This window comes from Siniperca chuatsi, linkage group LG2 (assembly GCF_020085105.1).
Source record: "Siniperca chuatsi isolate FFG_IHB_CAS linkage group LG2, ASM2008510v1, whole genome shotgun sequence".
NCBI lineage: Eukaryota > Metazoa > Chordata > Actinopteri > Centrarchiformes > Sinipercidae > Siniperca > Siniperca chuatsi.
In genome coordinates, this window is record NC_058043.1 from 24,561,979 (window position 1) to 24,589,062 (window position 27,084).

The window sequence follows — 27,084 nt, forward strand, 5'->3', positions numbered from 1 at the left end:
AAACAAAAAAAGAAAAGCAGCTTAAATTTAACCTTATTGTGCAAACCTCTTAACCTGTTTTACTCGAGCAACAGTAGAGGGCGTTTTACCACAACATTACTGACCCTGAACCAGCACTCTGCTAGACTGAATCAATACCACGAACAAAGAAGCTTCAGAACATCATCTCCTCCTGACCCTGACTATGACAAATATACACAAAACGCACACATCCACACACAAATTCCTTTGGTGACATATTGATCTGTCTCTCTCTGACAGAGTCCTTGGCCTCAGATGTTGAATGCGTGACACCCTGGCAGGAAACTCACTGCTTTATAATGGAGAATGGGGGGCAGAAAACGCAGATTGCTCTCCTTTTAGAGCATCGGTCACACTCGAGCTTGTGAGTTATAGCTCGGCAGGTGACAGTTTGTCTGCCACAGGAAGTGGTCTGTTAACTGTCTGTTCTCACAGCTTCATGACAATGATGATGCTAGGGAGGGAGAGTGTGATGTCTTAAACTGGCCACAAGATGACACTGTGGGACACAATGATTGTTGTGCACCAATATTGCGCTGCTGACACACAAACATGTGTACGTTTATCTGGCATTATTTAGATAAAAAGTAGATTTCCTCTACAATGACAATATGTTTCCAGCAAGAGAAAACAGCTGCATTTACTATGAAGCTCATTAAACTAACTGGCATCTATTGTATTATATTTACTTCATGAAGCCAAATGGGGTTGGATCTCAAATAGATACAAATGCTTTTTTTTTTATGCTTAGGACAACTTATTCTTTTGCAGTTTACATTCTGTTTACCGTGTCCAGCAACAACCACAGCATCCAATCTGCCAGTTCCAAAATTTCTTGTTTTAGTGATGTCTTTCTGGAAGAATCTGGATCTGTTTTATTTGGGTCTGTTTATTACATTTTTAAACTGCTTTTCAAAAATGGCTTCTCTGTGTCAAAGGGGCACTCCAGCAATTTAATATCACACCAAGTTGGATGACACATAAGAGACAGCTTTAAAAAAGGATGGTCAATATTGATGCATTCAGTCCCTAGTACAGGTCAAGCTCCAAAAACCATGGATCCTACATTTCCCATAATGCAACCAATAGCATTTCTTTGTCAGGGTCTCCTTGCCTGGTGAACGACTATGTCTCCAAGTCCAATATGAGATAACCCTGATGACATCACGTAGGGTATTCGTTTTCACAGGCTGGGTAGTGCTTCTTGTGACGATTAAATTGATCTTCATGTGTAAAAAAAATTGACGGAGTTCTCCTTTAAGAAGATACCATATAGACACTGCCTCATCACATCAGTCAGTCATTTCATGTTTGTGACATGTAACATACGTAATACATTTGTCAATGGTGTATAATAACTGTAGTCCCTTAAATTATGCAACGCAACTCACAGAGGAATGAGTGGAAATTGTTTAGAAGTGTGAAGGATATTACTATTTGTTCTCGAGGCACTGAGTTATATAATGGAAACCATGGCAAAATTTCACTGGCCATGAGGCGTAAATAATGGTGACTTAAGATGTTAACATTTTGACAAACACAACACACTGATGAAAATGACAAATTTTTAATAAGTGAGTAATTTATTCAGCTAATCAGTCGAGTTCTGATTGCCAGAATAAACAGCCTCCTTGTTTAACCTGTAAAAAGTCATCTGTGTTAAAGATGACTTACTACCTAATGATGACTCCTCATTAAACTACATTCTGATAAAAGCATTTTTATGTTTGCATTTTACTTTTTACCCAACATTAGTCAGTAATTTCAATGCTATACCTTTTAAATACATTTATTTTACCTGAGTGTTTACCTTACTTATTCCCAGGCATTCCTGTGTAATTATCAGGCTCCAATTTAAAATGATCAGAATAACCTGATTTAGTTCGGTGTCCAATCTAATGTACACTCACTTAGTTTAGATTCAATTAGACTGTACTGTGGTAAAAACTTTGTGGTTTTGTGTGTCCCAAACCTGTTTCTCTTCTCTTTGAGGTGAGTCAGAAGTATTCTGGGAGATCAGGATCAAACCTCTCCTCTTCTGCCTTTTCATCGATGAAAAAGAGAACCAGCACTCATGCACTCAGGAAGATGATGATGACTCTTCAGCTGAGTCCTCTGCATCAGCCAGGTCAAACAACTAGAGAGCTTCTTTTTTTTTTTTTTTTTTTTTTTTTTACTTCTTTAGCCAATAAAAGTTGCTCTTTCACTCAACCGATTACAGAAGCATCAGTCAAGAGCTCTTTTACTGAAAGGCTTGTAAATCTAGGAGATGGCTTCTTTAAAACACCAACATCACATCATTAAGACCAACCAGTTGCCACGGTCAGCATCTATCAGAACCAGTGGACCAAATATTTTGTTACATCTCTGAGCAGCCTGCAGCAGCTGTCCGCTGCAGTGCTTTACAACCACCAGCCACCATCACACGAGAGATGTCAGCCAATGGCGGTGGAGCTGCTAATATTTTAAATAAAAAATAATCAATCAATCATAATTAGAATTCTTTTTCTGTTCCAACTGAATTACAAACAGAAAGTTAACAGTTAAATCATTTTTGTGTCACTGCTTAATTTGTACTATTTGGTTGATATAAATCTAAAAAATGATCAATCAATCAGTATTCCTCTACTTTCTATTTTCATCACATGATTTACATGTCCATTGGCAATATGAAAGGCAACAAGACTGAAAATAACTACTGTTACTACAATATATTCTTACTCATCTATGGTATAATATTTATCACATAAACTATCACTCATACATAATATCATGATGCATATACTGTATATTAAATGTGTACGGAGAAGTTCAGTTTGTGAAGTCTTATCAGACCATATGCAATTGCTTGACTTTGTGAAGTATAAATATTTATGAAGCAGGTTGTGCATTCAGAAATGAGTTTTTTATTTATGTATGGAGGTTACACAGGAATGTATTTATAGACACAGTGATATTGATTTTCACAAAATGTGTCTGATCCCCATTTGCTTTTGTCTTCTAATGCAGTGCCGGTGTTTGTATCATTGCATGCATAAAATAATTTTGCCTTGAGACGTAGCCTCACACAAAGGTTTTTGTTCAAAGACGTTTGCACGCTGGTAGTTGTAAATTCAATCCACATCATTTGAACTGCGAGTGCTATTATCCAAGGTCCACAACCTACTGTGTCTATGAATTTATATAACACAGTCAGAACTAATAAATCAAAATTTAAAATATTTCTTGGCTAAAACTTATTTGACTTTATTTAAATATTTATTACATATTTGGACATATATGTAAGAGTATTACTATTACAACTGGTGTAGTAAAAATAGATTTTCTGATGTCCTTTTTCTCCTTTCCAAATTCCTCACCCACTTAAAACATCTCAATACTCCTTTTGTATGTTGCCAAAGTAACACTCTCCCCCCTCTCTCCACTACTCCTTTGAGGCAACTTCAGAGCATGTGTGTGGTGGTGTGTAAGTCCATAAGCAAACTTACATTTGTGGAAAACCACGGTGTTGTTTCTTCATCTCGATTATGGCATCCACTTGCTCTGTGCCACCTCTTGTTGGTTGGTCCTATTTCATTCCTGAAGGCATGCAGTGTTGACTACTACACCATGAAGCCGGGCATCAACAACAAGTTCTTTGTGAACTAAATGTTTCTTGTCCATTTCACCATCCTCTTGACCATTATGTCCTCCTGCTTCAGCCCTCTACTCTGCGTAGTCAAAGAGCATTCATCCACTGTTCAAGGAAGGACACTGCATGATGGACAATGCTATATAAAAGCAATGGGCCAAGTTGTGAATAAAGGGAAATGTGTTGCCTCCTTCTGGCAGCTGGCCAACAGGAGTCCAAAGACCAACAAGTCTTCCAAACGAAAAATAGGTTGTTTGTCTGTGCACTCCAGAACAGCACGTAGAAGCATTTTCTGATCAGTAGGACGACACAATTTCTACTTTTCTTTATCATTTTATTAATTTAATCAGTGCCTTCAAAAACCGTTGCAAATCAAAATCAAATCAAAAAATAAATCTCTTTTTCACCTGACAAAGCTATATTTAAGGTTTGGTTTAGGTACAAACACAACTTGGTTAGGTTTAGGGAAAGAGCATGGTTTGGGTTAAAATAAATGCTTACTTAAAGGTGGGGTATGCAATCCAATACCATGACAAATACCATGATATAGAACGAACAACCACACAGCAAGTAATATAACTAACGTTAGCTAGGTTGTGGGTTAGCAAACTGTCACTACAGTTGCTGCTGGGAAGCTAACAGCCAGAGAGGACGAGACGTTTCCCAGAGCCAGCAAACCTACTCACAACTCTCCTGCTACTATAGCTAACATCACAACAACAGCAGATCTTAGCAAACTAGAAAGTAAGCTGAATGTCCGTGGGCAAGTCATATACCGTTACCTGACACACGAATCATGGCTGGAATAGTGTTGTGTGGCTCGGTCCGAGCCACTTTGTTTGTCGCCCATTTACAGAGCCAGGGCTGAGTAATACCAGATTTTTTTCTCAGCGCACACACAGAACAGACTGTGAGGAGATATTCGCTGAATTTGACAAAAAAGACATGTATTGGATTAGAATCATATATCCCACCTTAAAGGTTAGAAAAACATCTTGGTCTGGGGTAAAATTACTACTTCATTAAGGTTAGGGGATTTTCGTTGTCATGGTTACAATAATAACCATGAGGGAATGATAGGGGTCATGATTAAAAGAAACCAACATTGACTGTCGGAAACAGGAAGTCAAAATGTCAAAGTCCCACATTTGTTGACCCATCCATCCATCTTATGCAGACTTCGTGGCTCTATAATAGTGTCACCCAACTTTCTGCTTTGCACCTGATAGACAAGAGTCATAATTACTACAGTTGCAAAAGTGCTTTGTCACATGAACGTAATCATATGTGGTTTTGGGGCATTTGCTGAAAGGACCTGGGCGGTCGTATTTCTTGGGAGGACAGTCTCCCGAGACCACCCAGAGGGCCGAGCGTGAGGTCACACACGGTGGTGATTCCTTCCTGGTCTGCTGGGTGCCATATGCCAGTGTTGCAAGGTACATCTTCACCCACGCGGGCAGCAGTTTTGGACCTATCTTTATGAAAGTGTCTTGCTTCTTTGCTTCTGTGCTGTGGAGGGAGCATCATCTGTGTCCTCCAGCTCAGTGTCCCCTCTATCAAACTGACTCAAAACACCTGCTTATAAAAAGTTCACGGCAATGCCTTCATTAGCTCACTCTCTAAGAGTGACAACAATAAAAGCACAGTTATTTTACAGACTGAATAAGGATATTGCAATGATATTCAACATTGTTGTTTTTGGGGGGGCGAAAAACTGAAGGTTTTTCATCTTGATGGCTACAATTCATAACATATTCCAAAGAAAGATTTGAATAAAACACTGATCACAAGGTCTGGATGGTATCTCCGTCTTGGAATAATCATGACTGAATGGCCTCACACAAAGTTTGAAATGAATCATTCAACAGTGCAACAGGTAAAGATGACATTTCCGCATGCATTTCTTATGACACTATAACTATTTTATTGGCTCAGTCCGAGGCAGCTTCCAAAGTGCCATTACTTTTCTAAAAGTGGATGAGTCACTTTTAAAACTGTGTTATTCTTACTGTAAGGTGTACTATAATTTGCCTTTGATCAGGAGCACCGTATGCATGAAACAGGATGAGGGATTTAGTTGAGACAGAGACCTGACGAGAAGAAAAACACTTGAATCTGCACACCACACGCAGCACAAGTGGGGGATTTGCTTCTCTACCTGTTAGACACACATACATGCACACATTTCAACAGAGGAGAGAAGCCAAGAGCGACACCTATGGGGCAGGCAAAAGTTCAGTGTCTTGACATCTCTAAAGTAGTGGCTACAGTGGTCACTGTGGGGACATAAACCCTCCACTTAAGGAGCCACTTAAGGAGCTCTGGAACGTCTTGATCAACTCACCGTCTGGTGACCTTAACTGCCACTGGAGGACTTCTGCTCAATGTGACTATTTATTTTACCACTCACCAAGCGTTGTTGCGGCATAGTCCATTGATCAACCTCTTTTCAAATAAACCAAAATATTCCACAGCAACAAGCATTCACGGTACCCCCAAGGTAGCAACACCTGTACCTGATTACAGTTACTTAAACATGCACTGAAGACATTTTAACATGTCACAATGGGAAATGAACACTATAATAAATATTAATTAATATTAAATTACTGATTCGGTTTCTGGGTCCTGGTATTGTGCATGCTGGCTCATCCTCATGGTTTATTTGGACACTTGAATAGAACAGAACCATTGTTAATCTTATAGGTTACAACTGTTGGTTTTCCTATGACAAGTTAAAATGTCTGCCTAGAAAAAGGGCAACAACGTAGATATAACACTGATATAAAAGGAACCTATTTACGTATGAATGGAAGTCCAGGAGTCACTTTTCTTTTGGCCTCCACTGGGGATATATCTGACTCTAGCTGCTAAATGCTCCAATATGTTCACCAGCTAGTTGCTAACTTCGTCTGTCTGCCGTTTGGTACTGGCCATTGGGTGCAGGTATTGTGCAGTTGGTTTGTCAGATCTTTTTCATTACAAACAGCTGCCTGCTGCGACTGGAAATGGCATTAATGAGAGTGAACCAAAACAACTATTGTGCTATAAGCAAAAAACAATGAGCTAAGATGCTAAAACACTCTGTAGTACTGAGGGGAACTGCAAAGTTGGTAATAATTCTCTGGTTTTGTCACAATGAGTGACACCATTACAAGTAATCATTTTTCCGTGCGTTTTAGTATGCCAACATTTTCTAATTAGCACTAAACACAAAGTACAGCTGCGGCTGATGGGAATGTCATGAGTTATTATTATTACAATTATTACAATTCATTCTGAGGGTAACATGAATGGTTGTACCAAATGTCATGGCAATCCATCCAGCAGTTGTTGAGATATTTCTCTTTGAACCAAAAAATATGAACCTGCTGGCAGGGCTAAAGGAAAAATCAGAGAATCACACAGTAAATCAAATTCATCCTCTAGATCCTGAAATATTTACACCACATTTTACAGCAATCCATCCCAATAGCTGTTAAAGTATTTACTCAAAACCAAAAATGACAACCTTATGGCAGAGGTAGAAAAAGGTCTGGGGAACACCAAAGTCAGTAGGCTGAATGTCTGTACACAATTTCATGGGTAATCCATCCAGTAGTTGAGACATTTCAGTCAGAACTTAAGTGGTGGACTGACTGACATTGCCATCCACAGAGCTACGCTGCTAGCATGGCTAAAATGTACTGGAAAAAAAGTAGTGTTCGGAGATGTAAATACAAATACAAACCAATGAATGCATATGAGTGCTCTAACGAGAGTATTAGGTAAAATGTCTCTTATTAATTTGAATTTGAATCAAGCACAAAACTACCAGCTGTTAAGGCAAATTAAGCAATCAACAATGGGATTTTTGAAAGATATTTATCAAGGAAGCACTGGGATAAAATAAAAGATCTGGATGGCACCAACTAAAGGAAGAAAAGGCATAATTTAATTAAAAAATACTAATCTTTTGAGACAGTGTCAATGGATTTCTTTCTAAAAGCTGCTGATTGATTAATGTGACAACTGCAAGAGGCTGCGGCCATTTTTCTATTTATTAAACCGTCCACTACAATAGTCTCAAGCGTTACATGTACCATATCCTATTGAGTTATTGTAACCATAATAAGAAAAACACACACTGCATGAAATGCCCTTTGAGCAGCCACAACACATTTCTCCACCACACCTCTCTCTCCCTGAGAAGGCCGATTTCCATGCACAGCTGAGCATGAGATGGAAACAGTATTAGGACAAAGAACAGCTACTACATGACAGCGGCGTGAACTACAACAGTCTTGTTATATAGGATGCTGAGCTTCCTGTGAGAAAAGTGAGTTCAAAATTTAGAAACTTTCTCCCTCTCTTTAGTGAAAGCTTCTTGAAATCCTGAGCACACAGCCAAAAATAACCCTGAGCTCCTGTTTTCTTTTCATTTACTTTCCTCCCTCAGCCTTGTTTACGCATCTGCAACTTTTGTCTGCTCCAGTCAGCTTGAGCAAAGAGCCAGTTGCATCGGTGTTTCCATGGCAACAGGGGAGCAGAGGGTCTCCAAGGTCGGAGCGAGAGCACCTGGAGCCAAGCTGATGGTGGAATGGCTTGACCTGGCGGGCTGTCACTGCGCTGGGCTGTGGTCATGTTGTTATTGGACATTTCATTACCGTCTCTTCCTTCTGCTTGGCACCGGCATGATAAACTGTCACCAGGCACAGGTTATTAATAATTTCTGGGGTCGCACAAGCAATAAAACATGGAGCTCTGTTTCTGCATTTGATGATGAGGAGTGGAGTATGTCCTGATAAAGAGGGAGAGAGAGATTTAAAGAGAGGGGAGGAGTGTTTTGGTGCTGGAAAGAGGATTACATCCATTATTTAGGAGCTGCTTCCCCCTTCACTGTGAGAGAGGAGAAAGAAAGGAGAAGTGTTTGCAGGATACAAACATCTCCTCTATGTCTCTTTGTGGACTGCAGTACGTCCTGAATAAGACCCCATTCTTACATGAGTAAAAATTTGACCTAGTTGTAGTGAAAATAATACAAAATTAAAATTATATATTTTTATAGGCATTCGTTTACAATAAAACCCTTATATTTTGTAATCAATAATCTTAAAAATGTGTTGCAATGCATGTGTCTAGCGCGCGCAGCAAGATCCCTTAATGTGGCCATGTAAAAACACTTTCAGATCATTGCATCAAAAGGAGTAAAATGCATTGAGGCCCTGTTGAATTGCAGAGAAACTGGGCCAAGAAAAGCTCTGATATGTTACTGTTTGATCGTGATGCTTCATCTCTGCTTCCCATTTCCTCTTATGAGCTGCAGATTGTGTCCACAGGGTAATCTTGAATGCACTTTCGAACACATGGTATTAAGTACCTTGGCATGTGCGGTAGCAATTGGAAGAACCTTCATATGATGTAAGCTCAGAAAATCTTCACAGTTCTCATGTTTAAGCACACACACACACACACACATGCATCCAATGTCTAAGTGAGGGTGTGAGGAAGGTAAATATTACCTAAACAGACATTATCATAGAATTAGTAGCCAAACATGCCACCTTGAATATTTCAATGCCAGTATCTTAAATATTATTAAAAAGATTAAAGTTAAAAAAAAAAAAAACTTCTCATGTATCTTGGACTGAATTCAGCAGTTGCAAATACATGCTGTGTCTCATCTTTTTGTATATCATCAGCATCAAGCACTGCCAGACAAGATATTTCATTTTTCTGCAGTAGTAAATCCCTGCTGGCATTCACAGGTCACCAGGAGTGACCACTTTGTTCTCTGCTGTTTTTCCTCTCATCTCCCCCCATTGTTGTTTCAGGGAGGGGAAAAAAAAACACAACACACCCCTCCCCAGCATCATCACCCACCTACCGCTGTCACTGAAATAGGGACGCAGATTCCCCGCTGTCTGTTCTTATCAAATGAAAAATCTTTCAGCAAACAGAATGGAGGAAGAAGAGGAAGGGAAGGACTGTTGAGGACAATGGGAGAAATAGGGCATAGAAAAGGCACAAATGAAAGTAAGCAGTGAGTGGAGGAACATTTTTTAAGACTGTTCTATCCAGGCTTTGATGTTCTGAAAGGATCTTTGCTTTACTTTTCTTCAAAGACTTTATTTCCACACACACGTTTGGGAGGCCTGAGATAACAATGTCAGCCTCCTCACTCTTTTGTTTGCTCAAATGATGAGAGCTCGGTACTCTACAGACTCTTAAGATACACTTTCTACCTGCCACCCAATATCTGCCTCGCTATGACACTTACACTCCATGTTTGTATAGTTAAACCTGTTAGGAACGTCAATGTCTTAAATCAAATCCCAAAATGATTCTAATGGCTGTGATAACCAAAGAGACGGAACCAAAACAACCACACACTTGTTCATTTGTTGAATATATTATTTTATTTTAACATCATCATCATAGTTTAACTTTTAATTTTCCCTTCATTCATTTAAAATGATCACCTCTGAATGTACACATACTGCAAACTGTCAAAAATATACAAACAAACGCAGGCTTGTGCTATAGTCTGGTCAAATGTCTAAAAAACAGTGGCACTGGGGGGAGAGAGAGAGAGAGAGAGAGAGAGAGAGAGAGAGAGAGAGAGAGAGAGAGAGAGTCAGACAGAGAATAAAGGCGGGAAAGAGAGTAAGACAGAGAGAGAGAGACATTGAAACCGGTAAAGACATGCACAGCATCATTGTGAGCACCGGTTACAGTGATCCAGGTGCGTGGTACTTCCATGGGATCCTCGTGGAAAAGTACATTTCATCATCTGACAGTGCGGCACAAAATGCCCGTCACATATCAAATCAAAAACATAATGTCGCTCATTAATGGAACTGTTAGGCACATCATTGTTTTTTATGGTTTTACATTTTCTGGAAAAGTCTGAGTTACTGTAAATGTAGAATGCTTAACCAAAAACAAGGGAAAAAAAGGAAAAAAGAAACACAATTAAAAAAAGAAAGAAAAAAACGCTTTCAAAAGTCATTTTGGAATCACTGTCTTGTTAGTAACTCAACATTGTTATGTGTGTGTATGAGTGTGTGTGTATGTGTTCACAATTGGGTGCATTTCTGTAGAACCAAGTGATGATGGGATTGAGTACTTGAGGTGTTCTGTGGGTAGCGGCTGTGATTGGCTGACAGCCGTCCAATCAGATGCTGAGATCTTTGGGGTTATCCTTGTAGGTCTTCTTGGGCTCAGGAAGCGTTGGCTTGGATGAGCGACTGGTGTCGGTCTTGAGCGTGCTGTAGTACTCTCTCACCTTAGCCGCTACCATATTGTCATCGTCCTCTTCGTCTTCCGAGTCGTCCCTTCTGAAGCTCCTGACCGGGGAGATGTCTCGTCCGAGGCTGCGGGTTCGGTACTGCGGCTCGGGGGAACTACCTCGGCTGGCGTAGCGCCCATCCCTCTCCGTCCTCTCAGGTGAGCGCCCCCTCAGCAGCGAGCTGTACTTCTTGAAGGCTGAATCTGAGTCGGGGGTGCGCACTCTGGGCAAGGTAGTGTCTCTGTAGGCGTCTCTCTGGCCGCGGGATGCCACGTTCCTTAGCAGGCTGTCCCCCATGAAAGGTCTCTCAGTGGAGGAGGCTCTCATCAGCAGACTGTCCTCCCCATACAGGCGCTCCTCCCTGCGCAGTAGTGGAAGTGTGGCCTCCCTGTTCAGGCGGTCCAGGGCTGGGGGCTCACGGAGGATGCTGTCCTCAAAATGCAGGCTGAGTTCAGGAGTCTTGGGTGGCTCCTTCAATACGGCCTCATCCCCGTTGGGCTTCTCATTGCTGCGGCTCTGTCTCTCTGGGGAAGGGTACCGGCGGTAAGGGTCTGATGAGTGGGCATGGCGTCTGGTGGGGGAGTGGTGCCGAGAGCGGTGGGGGGACCTGTAGCGGGGAGGCGAGCGGTGAGGGTGAGATGAGCGATAAGGAGAGCGGTAGGGCGAGCGATGGTGGTGATAAGAGGAGGAGTGCTGACCGTGGCGTCTGTCAGGTGAGCGGCTGTGGCGGTGTCGCCCGTTACGGCCCTCCAGGGTGTTTTCTGCACTGCGCGACCGGCTGTGCCCCTTGTCAGGCGAACGGTGGCGGCTACGGTGTTGCCCGCTGGAATGGTGGCGGTGGCCGTCGCTTCCCTTGTCATCCTTCTTCTTGGACACATCTTTCCCTGTGGATTTTCTCCCCTTGTGTCTTCCCTTGCTGGTTTTCTTGTTGGGGGAGCGGTGGCGGTGGTTGGAATGGTGGTGCTTGCCGGTGCCGGTAGAGTGGCGAGTTGGCTCCTTCTTGCTCCGGGATGATTGGTGGGGTTCTGGTGGGTTGCTTGACTCCGATGGTGCATTGGTTGGGGGCAGGGCGCTCACTTCCGCAGCGTTTTGTAACCCTGAGACTGGGTTGGCTGCGCTGCTGTTGTTGGGGCTGCCGTCTGCAACACAGTGTGACAGACGAGGGCAGGGGGATCAAACATGCATCTAGACTCTAAAAGCTCCTATCTGCTTTCACATTAACCATGCTAAATCACTCAGACATTTCCAATGGAAGCCATTCTGATGTTAATGCCAGTAAAGATGGCTAGTTGGATGGCACAGCCAATGGTAAAACTTAATAAAAAGGCAGTGACACAAAGGCAGCCATTGCTTGAAGAGACTTGTTACCCACAACAAACCTGGACCCAGGTCTACCTGGGGTCACCTCTCTGAAGCAGAATGGACTTGGCTGGTCGGACGGCTGGTTACAGTCAGTGCCAATGTGCTGCATGTTGATGATGCTGCTTGATTGTACTGATTAGCCATGCTCTTTCATGCACTATCATGATGCCTTAGACACTTTGTAAATGTTTAAAGCAAATAAAATTCTCAAGATGAGATCCGGAAACTATTGCTGTATTGCTGTAACAATGTGTGCGGTTTAGGTGGCATTTTACTAAGACACGAAGAATTAAATGTTCCGCACTATTTTACATATGTTAACTGTTTTACCTTAAAGTAAATTCCCTGTTAGGCTCACTAAATTGTCTACATAAGCAGCCACCACAATGCTTTGTTTATTATCAGATTCTTAGGATTAAACCTTACAGTTGTTCTACCCAGTTTTCCTTGTAAATACATCTTCAGGTCTGCATTTTAAGGAAAGACTACAAACTGCAGAAATACAACTATAGCAGAAAACTAGCAATAACAAAGAGGATGTTCTCTGATTATATTTGGTAGTGTAAATCTCTTAACTATTTAACTAGCGCAAACTAACACTCATTTCACCTTTGGACTTGTTGCCAAATGGTTAAATGCAACTGGTGCAGACATATGCATAAAGTATCCATAACAGCGGCTATGGCAGTACTGGCAATGCATTTTTGGTGAATGGATTTGTATGCATGGAGTAGAGCACGGGCATGGGTGAGTTGAGGCCACACCACACAAGGATCAGGATGGAGAAAAAGAGACAAAGAAAAAAAAAGACAGGAAGTGGGAGGGAGAGCCAGACGACAGGGGAGGACAGTTACAAACCGTGGTCTGATTTTGGAGGACAGAGGCCTCCCCCATCTTGTCATTTCTCATACATGCAGTGAGATGGGGAGCGACCATCCCTGAAGGAAGACAAGAGCCCAGCGCAATATGGGAAGAAGGGAAGATACAAAAAAGCAGAAAAAAAGAGAAAAGCACAGGATTTAGATTGCTTGGAACAAACTTGAAGGAAGAAAAGGAGAATTATTGTGTTGATTTTCAATGAAAAAAAATGTGTTTATTTGATCATTGAGTCATTCAGAATAAAGAGACAGTCCAGGAAATTGCCCAAACTTCAGTGGAAACCATCAGTTACAGAGAAAAGTCCTAGAACCAAGCGCACACACTCTGACACACACACCTAAACATGTGGACACAGAAGCAGCAGAAACCCAACCCCCAAAAAAAAAGACAGTGAAACTCACACACCCACAACAACAGCGTATGAAGCAGTTTTACATTGCTGACAGAAATCAAAAGAAGTACTGGCAAGACTGTCAAAGGTTGTGCCAACTAAAAAAGTACAAACAATGATCCAAAATATACAAGTTCACATGATGTCATATTGGTGCAGGTTAAGACAGCACATTCTTAGCGCAAATAAAATTACATTGATGAACTTTGACAGGCAAATGCATCTCCACTCAAACAAAAGTAACGAAAAGAAAACGAAAACATTTATGATGACTCGTGACTATCAATCAAAACTGGTCAATACGATTAAAAAAAGAAACGCTCCATAAATATTATGGAAAATAGACAATAGAAGGGGGATCCAATTTACACTTTTGACAAGTTCATGCAGCAATAGACTTTTATCCATTAATATGTGGCTTCCATTCATGGCTCTGTACATGGAACAAAAATACTTGCCTTTATTCTTTTCATCACTGTACAAAATGTCTATATAATTGGAGCGACTCTTTTTCTTTTTGAATGGGGAGGGGTGGAGTTCCTATCGTCACAGCTTTTCAATGACATTAACAGTGGGTGCAAATAAAATCCATGGATTAGTGAGTAATGTCAAGCACAGTATAGTGAGATTTCCTCTCATCTCAATACAGTTCTCACTTAAAACCCTTAAGAGTTCAGTAGCTTACATTCACCTTCAATAAATATCATAAATACGTTTGTGTCATGGCCTAACCAAAGCTGCGAGATGTCCCACTTTATCATGGGATGCAATGGATCAAGTTTTCTTTTCCTCTCAATGCGAAATTAGTGTTTAATGAGGATTTGGAGCCCTCAATATTACTTCTTACTCACAAGAAACATTGATTTTCACTACTCTGGTCATTCGAACCCTGTAAACAGTTTCTGTTTTCATGTAGCACTGAAATCAGACCCACCACCTTTCTGTAAAGTCCCAGCGGAGTGCTTTTGCTCAGTGGCCAGAAGGTGAAAAGTGACAGCGGGATGACATGGAAACTGAGAGCAGGTGACAGCAGGAGGGGGCAACAGCACCCACAGGAGCACTCCACCCCTGCTCCCCCCCAAAATCCCAAAGCCCAGGAGTGACCTCCACCAGAAAGACACCCAAGATCAACCAACCCCGTCCCCCTCCCTGGTGGGTTTGTCCCAGGGATGGGTGAAGGGTCCTGTGAGGGTAATATAGTTCTTTCCCCTTCGACCCACCACCGTCCACTGGGCGTCCCCTGGCTCAGGGCGTGAAGATGGGAGAGAAGGGAATGTTTTCGTAGATTGACCCACCATATTCAGGCACAGAGCCGTCACCCCTCTTGAGCACCAGATGGGCGCGCCGGCCTCCACTCTTGATGAGCTCAATGGCTCGCGCGTGCTTCATGCCCTTGGTGCTCTCGCCATTGATCTCCAAGATTTCATCGCCGACCTACGGAAAGGAAGAAGACCAGGAAGGAAAGGAAGAGAAGGAGGAAGCAAAAGGTGGGAGGCAGAGAAGGGAGACAGAGTGACAGGTGAAGATGGAAGGGAGAAGAGGTAAATCAGAGGGAAAAAGGAGAGACAGCAAAAGCCAGAAAAGGGAGAGGAGACAGCAGAGCAAGACAGAATGCAGAAAACAAGTGACAGTGGGGAAGAAAGTACACAAGAGGAAAGATGAGAGGCATGAAGGTTCAAAGAGACACGATGACAGCAGAAGGGAAGGAAAGGGAGGACAGATTGAGCAGAAGTTACATATCGAACACTCCGAACGGTAAACTGCAAAACAAGAACATTTTTTTTCCTAAATCAACAGTTTCCAGAGAGGGCAAATTGCGTCGAAAAGCAGCAACTGAGAGAGGAAATTGAGAGGGAGGGGGGACAGGAGCCAGAAGAAAGACTTTTTGCTTCCCGATTCTTTGCCTCCACGCCTCAAGTTATCCGTCAGTGCTGCCTGCGCCGAGGGAATTCCGCTCTGGCAGAAAATGGATCTCTCTCACTGACACCTCTCTCTGCCTCACAGAGCTGCTACTATTAATATCTCTGCTAATAAGCTGCACAAACACACATATGTATTCATATATGCATGTACAAATGTGCTAATACATGCACACCCACACTCCCACACTTCCTCACTGTAGCGTATTAACATATATCAAAAACTCCCTTATCTCTCACATGAATACACAATATGTGCTATAAGGCTCTCCGCATATCTCTCCCATGCAAACAGGGGAGAATCAATTAACCCTGCATTGTATATTCAATCAAGCAGTGCTACTGGTTTACGCAATTAATCAAAATAAAGGTTAAATATTACAGTTTCATGACAGCTTCTGTAGCATGTATGTATGGCACTTTACAAACCAGTGGACAACCATTAATGAATTCAAATCTACAGATTCTAAAGTCTATGCGGTAGTATCATCAGCTCCCTTGTTAATCGACACAGTCAACTGGCTTAGACTGCACCTGAAAGTAGGGAATCAATATATAACAGTCCAAATCTAATCATTTCTGAGGCATGTTGTTGTGCTGCAAGTGCAGAAATGTGAAGCCTTGTCCAATGAAAACCACATCTCCAATTCTGGTGATTTTTCAGATAAACTGAAGGATTACGTGTTCCTTAAATTAAATAAACCATTAAAAAACCCATTGGATTATCTGAAGAATGCACTGTTACAAAGCTGAAAATGAGGCCGCTTTTCTTAGCTCATGAAAAGTTGACATTTTGGAGATGTATGCAAATGTCTCTCACACAGCTCAGACATCTTGTAATACTGGAGTCCTATTATTCCACATTGTCCCCTTCTAACTGTTTGTTAACATTTACAGTGATGATTAGCAAGTACTGCCCTGATCAAGAAATTCCCCAGGTACTTTCTTCATACATTAGGACATAAAAACATAAAGCTACATGGCAGGATATCGAAGCTAAAAGCAAGAAGACCAAAATAGAGTAAAATGAACTAAAACAGTTGAGAGAACTGTCCATGTATGTGCCATAATAAGCCAAAACAGTCCAAATGGACAATGGACCCCAGGGGATCTTTTGGTTGGTTCCAAGGAATGCAGCTTAATATTGCTATAATCAATTCATTTGGAAGTATTCCAGTTACAGAATGACTATTAATATCACAGTTGCATGTAACCTTTATTTATTAAAGTAAGAGACCAAGATCTCATTTTCAAGGGACACAAGAATACATAGAAAAATTAAAAAATATTTTATAATTCAATACAATATTAAATGGGGTACTATAGCGAATTAGTATTGCCTTGTTGGGAGATCAGGGGTTATATACAACTGTTTTCAGAGGCTGGGTAATACTTCCTAGGACAAGTAAACTCAACTTCATGTCTAAAATCAGTGGAGTGCCACTGATTTGCCACAACAAAACTCTTCTGATATGAAAGTTCCTAAGATATAAAAACCTAAACGGGGCCTAATATTTGGAAACATCTAATGTTTTTTTATGTGTGAATGCTGTTAGTACATTGTGTCCATACCCTCATCGTTCCGTTGCGGACGGCCGCTCCGTCCTCAGCTAGCCTCAGCACGTACAGGTCCATGTTGTATTCTCTGCCCCCCCGCAGGCTGAAGCCAAAGCCTTTGTTGTCTCGCTCCAGATCCACTGAGTAGAACTCAGCATCCTGATGGAAACAGACCACACACACAGACGCGCAAGGAAAGAGAGGGAGGGAGAAAGACACATTTGCATCAAGGTTTGTGATTCAGATTTGAAGTGTGTGTCCTTTGAAGTGGACTTCTATTTCAGGAGCATGGGACAAATGCCACCTTCAGGAAAGTCACACCTATATAATAGGTGTGCCAGACTGTGTGTGTGTGTGTGTGTGTACATGAATATGCTCAGGTGTAAGATGCTGAATTATTGATGCCTTGGGCTCTGGGTGGACAGAGAGAGAGAGAGAGAGAGAGAGAGAGAGAGAGAGAGAGAGAGAGAGAGAGAGAGAGAGAGAGAGAGAGACCATATCTTACCATCTGTTTCCCATGCCAATAAAGCCCAATTGAATTGAATTGGTGTGTGTGTGTGTGTGTGTGTGTGTGTGTGTTTGCCGGGCACCACAAGGACAGGCAGACAGCCACAGCAGCTCCTGTCTTCACGCCCTCCTAATCTCCTCTGCTGAGGGATCAATGCTATCTGTGAGAGCCATCTCCACACCGCCAGATTAATTCAGCAGTGAACACAGTGGACTGAGGGGTTACTTTGAAAGCAAACAGGCTTTCCTTAATGCATGGACTCTGATAACGCCAGCAGGTAGAAGTAAAGGGAAAAATAAATAAATAAAAATGCACTTTGTTTGTCCTTGGGAAGGTAGGTGGGTGGATTGGTTGATGCATGAAGGGGCAGAGGATGAATGGATGTTTGGGTGCTAGAACAGCTGGATGGATGTATAAAGAGATGAATGTGGACGGGATGGAGCGCAGATTGCTGGGGTGTTTGATGGAGACATGAAATGGATGGATGTACAAATGAAGTGACAGGTGAATGGATGACAGGCGTGTCCTTCCTTACCTGAGGTGAGACTTGTTGTGTCGGGGGCTGGGGAGGAGGGCCTTGTGGGGCTTTAAATTCAAACGACTCCTGTTTTGGTTTGGTGTTGTTCCTGAGACAGAAAGATAGCAGTCAGTGTGATCAAAACAGTGAGAGATTGAACGCATCTCAGGCATTAAATGAGGAATTTAATCGGCATACTTTTGACACTTCATCTGAAAAGTTCAACATTCTACTGCCTTTTTAAAAAGGACTACACTTGTTCAGTACAAAACACTCAATTTCCCAGTGTGCCCCTTACCTGGCCTCAGGTGCAGCCTGTTGCTGAGGTGTGTGAGTGGTGGTTATAGTGGCGATCTTCTCTGCATTGGTCAACAAAGATGCATTTGATGACTCTGAGGAGGGTGAGAGAAGAAAGGTTGTTGCGACTTTTCCATCCAACAGTCAAACACAGTTTAGGCTAGATTTTGAATTGACACATAATAAAATTTGGTATGTTTCTATCTGCATGCTAAAGCAACCAAACTGGCTTTATAGAAAGCATCTACAGCCATGCTAGCAGGTATGTGAGACTGTACTTAAGCACAGCTGTGCTTTGAGCTAAATGCTAATGTCAGCATGCTAACATGTGGATTCTGGATATGTCAGTTTAGTTTAGTTTTGCAGGTATTTGGTGGTGCTAGATGAAAACTCAGTGGATCACCAAAGTCAGTAGGATTCATTGTCTGGTGATCATGAATGTCTGCACCAAATTGAATGGAAATCCATTTAATTGTTATTGAGATATTTCAGTCTGGACCAAACTGGTGGACCAACCGACTGACCGACCTGTCAGCCTCGTGCAAATATAAAAACCTTCTAACTACACTGAGTAAATTTGACATTTGCTTCTTCCATAGAGCTTCTAATTTCATTATAATTTCCATAAAAATACTCTAATAGAAGTGTCTCTGGGGTCCTGGAACACTCTGTGTATCAGAAATAAATCTATATCTCAAACATGAAACACTTTCATTTTTCACCAGCATTGGTGTAGATTCAGCAGCTGTCAGCTACAAACCTTAGCTGACCCACGGGGACCACCACCAGCTCCACCAGCCTGCAGGCTTCCTCCACCGCTTTGCCAAGACCCAGGACACCAGAATAATACGGCAGATTACGTTTGTGCCATCAATCATTTTGTCAAGGCACTTGTCAAATTGTGTTTCTTTTCCAAAAGGTGTACATCTCACTGTGGACTGAAACGCCTCCTGTCTGCCTGTGAATTGTCAAACACGAAACATGCACACTTGCAGCCTCTAGGGACATAAAGGCTCCTGGTTATTTTGTCTTTTATCTAATCTTAACACTGATTCAATCATTTTGTGTTATCAATGAATCATGCTGGGCTCTAACGACATAAACAGACCATCATTATGCCACTCTTGCCGCATAAAGAAACCTTTCTTCCCATTAACAACCTAATCTTTCTTGGCCATTTACATGTGTCCTTTATTTGATTACAACTCTCCACTCCTCTCTTCTAAGTCTCCTACTCGCTATTCCTCTCACGGTCACTTCCCCCCACATCTTTTCATCTCGTCCACCTACATCGGTCCCCTTGGAGCCTGTTGGCTTAACTCTTTGATTGTCCATTGTCCACGAGGTACAAAATCAACTCATCGAGCTGCAGCGTGGGTGGGGCGAGCTTCATTTTCAGACTACATTGAGGAGAATCTTCTAGTGCTGGATGTATGCGAGTGCGTGATGAATAATTCCCCCAGAAGAATTTCTGGCATCAACCACCAACTGTGTTACAATCTCACATATTTTCTGTTGCCCATTTCTCACTTTTGCAGCCTAAAATTTGTCCCGATAAACCCTATTCGCCCCTCCATCTGCTCATTTGCATAACCCACTCCTTCCACTCTGCTGCCTCTCTCCATTTATTTCTCCTCCCACTGTTTTCTGTCTGGAAATTAATCGAATGAGCTCCGTTTCTCTCTGTCTTTCCGTTCCGCTCTCGACCCACTGCCTCTTTTCTCCCCTCTCGCTTGAAAACATTCACGGAGCAAAGAAAAAGCACTGAGCTGTTTCTGTAATTTCTCTCTGGCCCTGGCAATATGGCCTCCCGCCCTGAATGGACCGAGTTACAAGTTACAGGTTCAATCAAAATGAGAAATTCAGGAGAGAGAAAGAGGAGCAGAGAGGGAAAGAAACGGAGAAGAGATAAGAGAAGTGGAAGAGCTGTACTACACAATATACCCCAGGTTTCGCAAAAAAATGGGCACATCATATCACCTCAGGCACGTCTGTCTCCCTTCTCATACACAATAGGAAGCAATGAGGTGTGCTTGGTCTGCGCCTCAAATCTATGCTGCAGAGACACAAGCTTTGATGAAGGCATTAGCTGTTTGTGCATGCATTACTGTGCGCCAGCAGGAAGAGTTCCATGCCTGTTTTCCTTGTCATTGCATAAGTATTGAGCATCAGTCACTACAAAACTCCATCTGTGTTCCCACACAGGGGAGAGGGGAGCTCAATGGAAAGGAGCTGAACCTGACTTCACCTTGGAAGAACCTCTTGCTATGCTATTTATTCATGTCAGAAAGTTTCGACAGGATTGATCCACACAAAAATCTCAGTCTTGTGTAAACAGAGACAGAGAGAGCAGTCACTCAGAGACACACCTTAGAAACACAAGCCACAATCTTTTCCTGTCACTCTCTCTGTGTCAGACGGCGTCTGTTTGTTTGACACATGCACATAAACGCAAACCAGAACTTTCCGACAAAGCATATCCGGTTATTTCTCTCTGACGCCTTCTCTCTTGCTCTCTGTGTCTTCTTGGCAGAGCAATTTTGGCTCACTGTTCTCATCAACCGCTCCACGGGAAAAAAAAAATCCTCATCCATAAGAAGTGAGCCGGAAAGCAACGAGCGGCGGACAAATAGCTCCAATTTCTACCAGTGTGCAGGTTGACAGGGAGTATCGCCTTCCTCGCACACACACACACACACTTAATTAAACAGTATTTGTGAAGCATGCCAGGGTGATCTGTCAGCACAAAGTAGCGAGAGCTCTCAGCTGCACAGCACAACATACACAAACTTTTAACTTAAAACCACTTTGACAAAAAAAAAATGACACACCCACGTACACAGAGGACGTCTCACACACACACACCCACACACATCTATCATTTCAAAGTGCGGGCATGCCGAAGGCAGAAACGCAAAGGCTGGGAAAGTTCCCAAATATCCGCAAAGAAGCAGTTCTGTCAACACTGCAGGGGTGTTCCAGTCACTTTGTAAGCAAGTAAAGAAACTGCATGCTTTATATAACACTACAAGCATACATAATAACCACCCAGGAAAGTGACAACTTGTCCTGCACCTCAAATATCAGACAATGTAATAATAACAAAACTCAATTACTGTATTGTTTGACTGCCATTAGTGTGCCACTGAGCAAAGCCACTTTCAGAAATCTGCACTCCTACTTGGGCAATCTTCATAAACAAGCTTTTGATCAATAGTTTGGCTAAAATTTAATGTTTGGCTGAAGGCTACCGACTGAATGGGATATTATCAGAATTTGCTGGTAAGCAATATTCCACACTGTTACAAGGACCATTGAAGGCACCTTTTAGGACCCCTGAGGATTCTGGGTCCAAATTTTGGCAACAGTTTATCAAGGGAATAGAGACTACTAGACAAATAAAATCACAAATTATAATAAACAAGCTTGTAAAGTGGAGTCCTTAACTGTCATTCTTTACTCACCGTCTCCAGGAATGATGCGTAGTGTGACGGTGTTCCCGGCCTCCTTGATGAGGTTGACGATGTCAGAGTGGGACTTGTTGGTGATGGAACATCCGTTCACGGCCAGGATGCGGTCGCCGACTTTCAGCTTCCCGCAGCGGTCAGCTGGGCTCCCCTCAATGATGCGCCCTATTTTGTGGGGCATGGCCACACATGCATTGCTAGCTATGGTCACCATTGACATGTTGTGATGCGTGATTCAGTGTGTATGTGTGTTTGGGGTGATGTTGGATTGCGTTTGGAGAGAGAGGGAAAAAAAGATGGGAAAGGGGGTAAAGGAGTAGAAAAAGAGGATCAGAAGGTTAAGGGTTAATTCACAGACAGCCAACAGCCAGTAAAGCCAAAGTCACTGAGAGAAGCTGATCAGAATGATGACAGAACAAAATGCAAGCTTTGGAAAAGAAGGGAAAATGTGTGCTCTGCAAAGAAATACGAGAATCTGTCATACTGTAGTTCTCAGTACTTCTCCTGTATATTGGTTTTTCAAATAAACCATTGTAAAAACTAAGCTTAACTCCACATCCAATGTATTCATCCTCCTCCACCCTCTGTCTCATCCTCCTCTTTTACTTAAAGCTGCTCCAGCACCAAGTTTCTAAAATGGGTATCATTATTATATTTGCATGAGAGTCCCTCTGCAGCAAAAAGCTAATAATGAAAAAACTGTGTTGTGTCGTCTGCATCCCAAATACTTGCACCTGCAGAAAGTTGAAGACGAGAAACATACATCAGAGCTGACATCTCACCAACTACCCTGAGGTCTCTCTGTTTCTCTTCCTCCCTCCCCTTTTCTGTCTGCAGTCTGACATCAGTCACTGCAGAGAAAAGGAGCGTGCAATCACTCCTTTCTTTCTCCATCTTCTTTTTCATTATTATTCATTTCTCCCTTCAACCGCCTTCTACTCTTTTATTCCAATACAAACTTGTTTAACCCTGACCTCTACCTGTCTTTTTAACTGAATCTAGTTGTAAAATAGCAAGTGGTAAGTAGATGACAGAGAGTCAGAGAAAAAGAAAGACCGAGATGCTGTATCATTTCTGAACAAAATAAAGTGCTTCTCCAAATACTGTGTAACAGTAATAACAGTATGGGTGGATTGGTTTCTGACACCATCCCTGCTGTGAACCAATGCCACATTAGAAAGCAACAACTGAGTTTGAAACTTTCATGTAGCCAATGGCTTTCCATTAGATTTTAAATGTCAGGTCAAATCAAATAAAATCTGCTGGCCCATGCTTTCTATTCTGGCCTGTGAAAAGAAGCTTTGCCACTCTGTAAGCCAAGCTGGAGAGTTGAGCATTTTCAGGCCTTTTCAGTCCACCTACACTGACAGAGGTAAGAGCACAGAGACGAGTGGAATGCCATAGTGGTGTAGGCAGGAAGCCGTGGCAGTAGGGAAAAGAGTGCACAGCATAGAAAAGACACTAGTTTGTAAAAAAAGCAAAGTAGAGTCCATTTGAACAGCTTTATATGCGAGGATGGGTGAGATCAAAGGAATCGTATTATTGAAAAGCTCAGATATTACAGTATTTACTATCAGCTAAGTGATGCAAAATAACCTAAAAAATATAGACAAGGTGATTTTGAGTCAGTGCATCTCTCTGATCCTACGTTGTAAATAAATAACTATTATTCACACCGATCATTTCCTGTATTCATCCTGCTTGCAGCACTCATTCTCATTAAGTTGTCATTAGGCTTTTAGTGCCAACCTGCTCGGCAGAAGCCATTTAAGTTCAGCTGAATAATACAAATGCCTTATGTAAGACCCACGTCACTTGTGATCAATTATGAAAGCCTTGTGTGAGTGTAGCAGCAGCTGCAGGCAAAGAAAGGGTTTCAGTGTCTTGGTTTGACAGGCTCAGACGAAAATGAGAAAGAAGAACCACTTCTTTGAAGAGTGTTGGTATTGATCTGGTGGGACTGTAAATAGCCAGAGTCTGCGCTGGTTGTCAGGCTATTTAGTGTTCAGTGGTTTTATGGATGATACAAAGGCAGCCCATAAAGAAGATAGGAAGATAAAAGGCCCCGGTGATGAGGAAAAGCTATAGTGTGTGTTTCATGTTTTGCTGAGTGAAACTGATTGCTTCAATATTTGCATGTGCAATCAACAACAGTGTGACTGAAGATATTTTGTGACTTTTAGTACACTCCAAACAGAAAAGTGTGACATCTCTTACCAAATGTGGTGCCAGCTTCAGGCCGCGACACAGAAGAGACGATGACAAAACCGAATCCTTCGTTCTCGCCGCGGCGGATCTCCACGTCATAGGGCTGCAAGCCGGAGGAGGCAGTGGAGGTGGCATTGGGGAGCTGAGAGGAGGTGGTGGCAGCTGCTGCAGCAATCACAGCGTTGCCACTGCCTCCTGCCCCTCCGCCCCCTCCCCCGCTGCCGATGCCGGAGGTGGAGCCGCTGCCGGAGCTGACGGTATTGAGGGAGTTCTGGCTGCCCTGCGGAGTGCGCTTCCCTATCTCCTCTGTCAGGCTGGGCGCCTGGGTGCTGCTGTGGTGGGAGGACGCTGGCGATGGAGGTACGTCTCCCTCTGCTTTAACTAGAGATGGCAGAGGAGGATAAGGTGAGAAAAATGCGGAGAAGGAGAGGAAATAGTGAGAAGAACGACAGAGGAGATTTATGGAAGGTATAAAGAGGAACAAATTGTGGACAGGGAGGTGAGACCAGGAGAAGACACGAAAAGATCAAGAGGAGAATGAAGACAGACAGATAAATATTAGGCCAGCCAGTATTACATAAGAAGTTCAGGAGATAATAGAACAGAAAAAGCAGAGTAAGAGACCGGTGCATAGTAAGGCAAGATAACATTAAAACAAAACTGTCAAGATATGACGAAACCGTAAAGTGTTCCATTATCTGTACAATCGGAGAATAAAAAAAGATTGTAAATACACGCAGACACTTTTCTCTCCTAACACAGCTAGTTTATGTTGATATGATAAAAGACAAGCCAGCAAGACAGCTTGGGGAGAAGAGCCTCTTCAACAATCTCTTCTCTGATCTGTTTTGAACAAAAGATGAACTAAAGACGCAGCCCGCCTGTTGTATCTGGACATTTCATTTCCTGTGCAACTGCTCAAGGAAGGCGCCTCATATTCTCAACGCTCTGAGGCAGACGGGGAGCGGCAATGCACTAATGTCTGGCTGCTGTCTTCGGGCCGAAGGTTGACCACCCTCTCCATCATATTTATGGGCTTTTCTTTATCGCCTGCTGAGGAGCAGAGTGGAGCTGAGCGGAGCAATAGAATGGCAGTGATGGGCGGGGGCATTTGCCTGCGGTAGCCGGCGAGCGCTTCCTAGCGTTACACACCCAGACTATTACAGAGGAAGGCAACCCCTGCACACAGTAAGCAGCTCCCGAGGCCCCTGATGGAACTGTGATGAAAATAAATTGAGCTCATGGCGATGTAAAGTACAGAGTGCTTTTCAGCAACTGAATACTGTTGTACTGTAACAGCAGAGGCAGTAATGATATAATGGCATCAGATACAAATAAAGAAATATGATTTTGTTTGCAAAACTACAAGGAAACAGACACTATGATGGTTAATAATAATAATAACTACTATGGTTAATAAATAAATAAATAAATATATATATATATATATATATATATATATATATATATATATATATATATATATATATATATATATATATATATATAAGAATGTAACAATTAGAGGTTAATTTTTAAGACTTTAAAAGTTATAATCCTCATGAAATTAAACCCCATTTTAACCCCAGTCATTTTATCTCACTGATATCAGCCTCACTGTTTAAAGTTCACTAGCTTTACACCATGTCAAAGCTGTATTAAGTTACTGCTAATGCAAACGGAACATCCCACTGTTAGCTCGCAACAACAGTAGTAATTTTCAGAATGTTTTGACAGCAGATCCATTCTAAATATTGCAGGGAGTAATGGAACAAGAGGGAGAAGTCACTGCTAGATGAAGAGGCAGGCAGCAGGCTGCACACCTCCAGCTTCTAAGCAAGGTAACTAACTTTACTGCTCCCTGCTTTTGTGTGGAAAACAACTCGCGCCGTGCACAGCCTGAAATTAGATTGCAGTTGCACATGGCATGATGGAAAAAGGCAGATTATTGACTGACTTCTTTATTAAGACAACGCGAGTCTGTTTGGCTGCACTGTAAACAAGTACACCAGCTGCTCTTCTGTTGTATTTCTTCTGTTGCTTAACGTGCTTGCTGTCCCCAGAATTCTGGGTCCCGTGGTATTAAATCGCGCTTGCTGTTACCACGGCAGCCATGGGTGTCACCGAATCAACCAGGACTGAAATCTTAAGGTCAAAGTCATTTATTGGCCCAGTTTTCTCACTCTGGCCATGTGTGTCTAATGCATTTGCCATAATTCACAAGACCTGAAGAAGTTTTTGAACTTGTTCAGGTCTTGTGAATTATGGCAGAAATATGTTACACTCCCATGGGAGTGGTTGAACATTGACTTTTCTGGCCCTGTCAGCAGGTCACTAATAGGCTAGGCTGCTCCCTCATCTTGATCCCTCTTCCTTCTCACCGGCGTAGCTGGTTTTGCGTCGCACAGTGAGGTTGACGTGGCCCTGCTTGGCAGCCTGCTGCATCAGTTGCACCACCAGTTGGTGTGACTTGCCCACCACTGCTGTGCCGTCCACACATATCAGTTCATCGCCGGACCGCAGGCGTCCGTCCTCATCTGCTGCTCCATACTTCACTATGTGGCCGATGTAGATCTGAAACACAGGCAAAGTAGATGGAGGAGACTTGCGAGGGTGTGTGCACAAATCTAGATCATGAAAAAAATAGGCAAAGACTGCCAAAAGCTACGTGCTATAGATTTTTGGAATATGTACATTGAAATATTTCATACACATACATATATTAAATAAGAATTCAAAGATGTCCCAACTTTTACAGCAGACATAAAGTTGGCATGTAGTACAGGTCTGCTACAATTGAAGCCTCACTATTACATCTTTTCTTTTCTTTCCAGCCTGCTGGAAGCTCTAAAGTAAATGGTAAATGGACTGTCCTTTCTAGTCTTCCGACTACTCAAAGTGCTTCACACTACATATCACAATCACCCCATTCACACACATTCATACACTGATGGCTGATGCTAACTGCTCATCAGTTCAAAGAAACAAACTAATCATTCACACACACTCACTCACTCACTCACTCACACACCGAATTTGGGGTTCAGTGTCTTGCCC

The 27,084-nt window shown here is 42.4% G+C and overlaps 1 protein-coding gene across 11 annotated transcripts in view; it reads right to left on the reverse strand.

The window, feature by feature from the left end:
* Nucleotides 1–10,027: 10,027 nt before the first annotated feature.
* The window catches only part of magi1b (membrane associated guanylate kinase, WW and PDZ domain containing 1b), a 134,958-nt gene continuing 117,901 nt past the window's right edge, over nucleotides 10,028–27,084 (reverse strand). For 6 of the 11 annotated variants that reach the window (XM_044170483.1, XM_044170460.1, XM_044170451.1 and 3 more), the window contains 8 exons: nucleotides 26,409–26,601; nucleotides 24,037–24,408; nucleotides 21,817–22,020; nucleotides 18,354–18,447; nucleotides 18,074–18,164; nucleotides 17,046–17,189; nucleotides 14,850–14,988; nucleotides 10,028–12,061 (listed from right to left, as the gene is read on the reverse strand). In XM_044170483.1, coding sequence (XP_044026418.1) covers nucleotides 10,809–12,061; nucleotides 14,850–14,988; nucleotides 17,046–17,189; nucleotides 18,074–18,164; nucleotides 18,354–18,447; nucleotides 21,817–22,020; nucleotides 24,037–24,408; nucleotides 26,409–26,601 — 2,490 coding nt within the window. In that variant the 3' untranslated portion in view covers nucleotides 10,028–10,808. Of the gene's footprint in view, nucleotides 12,062–13,142; nucleotides 13,223–13,351; nucleotides 14,989–17,045; nucleotides 17,190–18,073; nucleotides 18,165–18,353; nucleotides 18,448–21,816; nucleotides 22,021–24,036; nucleotides 24,409–26,408; nucleotides 26,602–27,084 lie in introns of those variants that run through there. The other 5 variants (XM_044170489.1, XM_044170486.1, XM_044170485.1 and 2 more) reach the window with 4 other exon arrangements.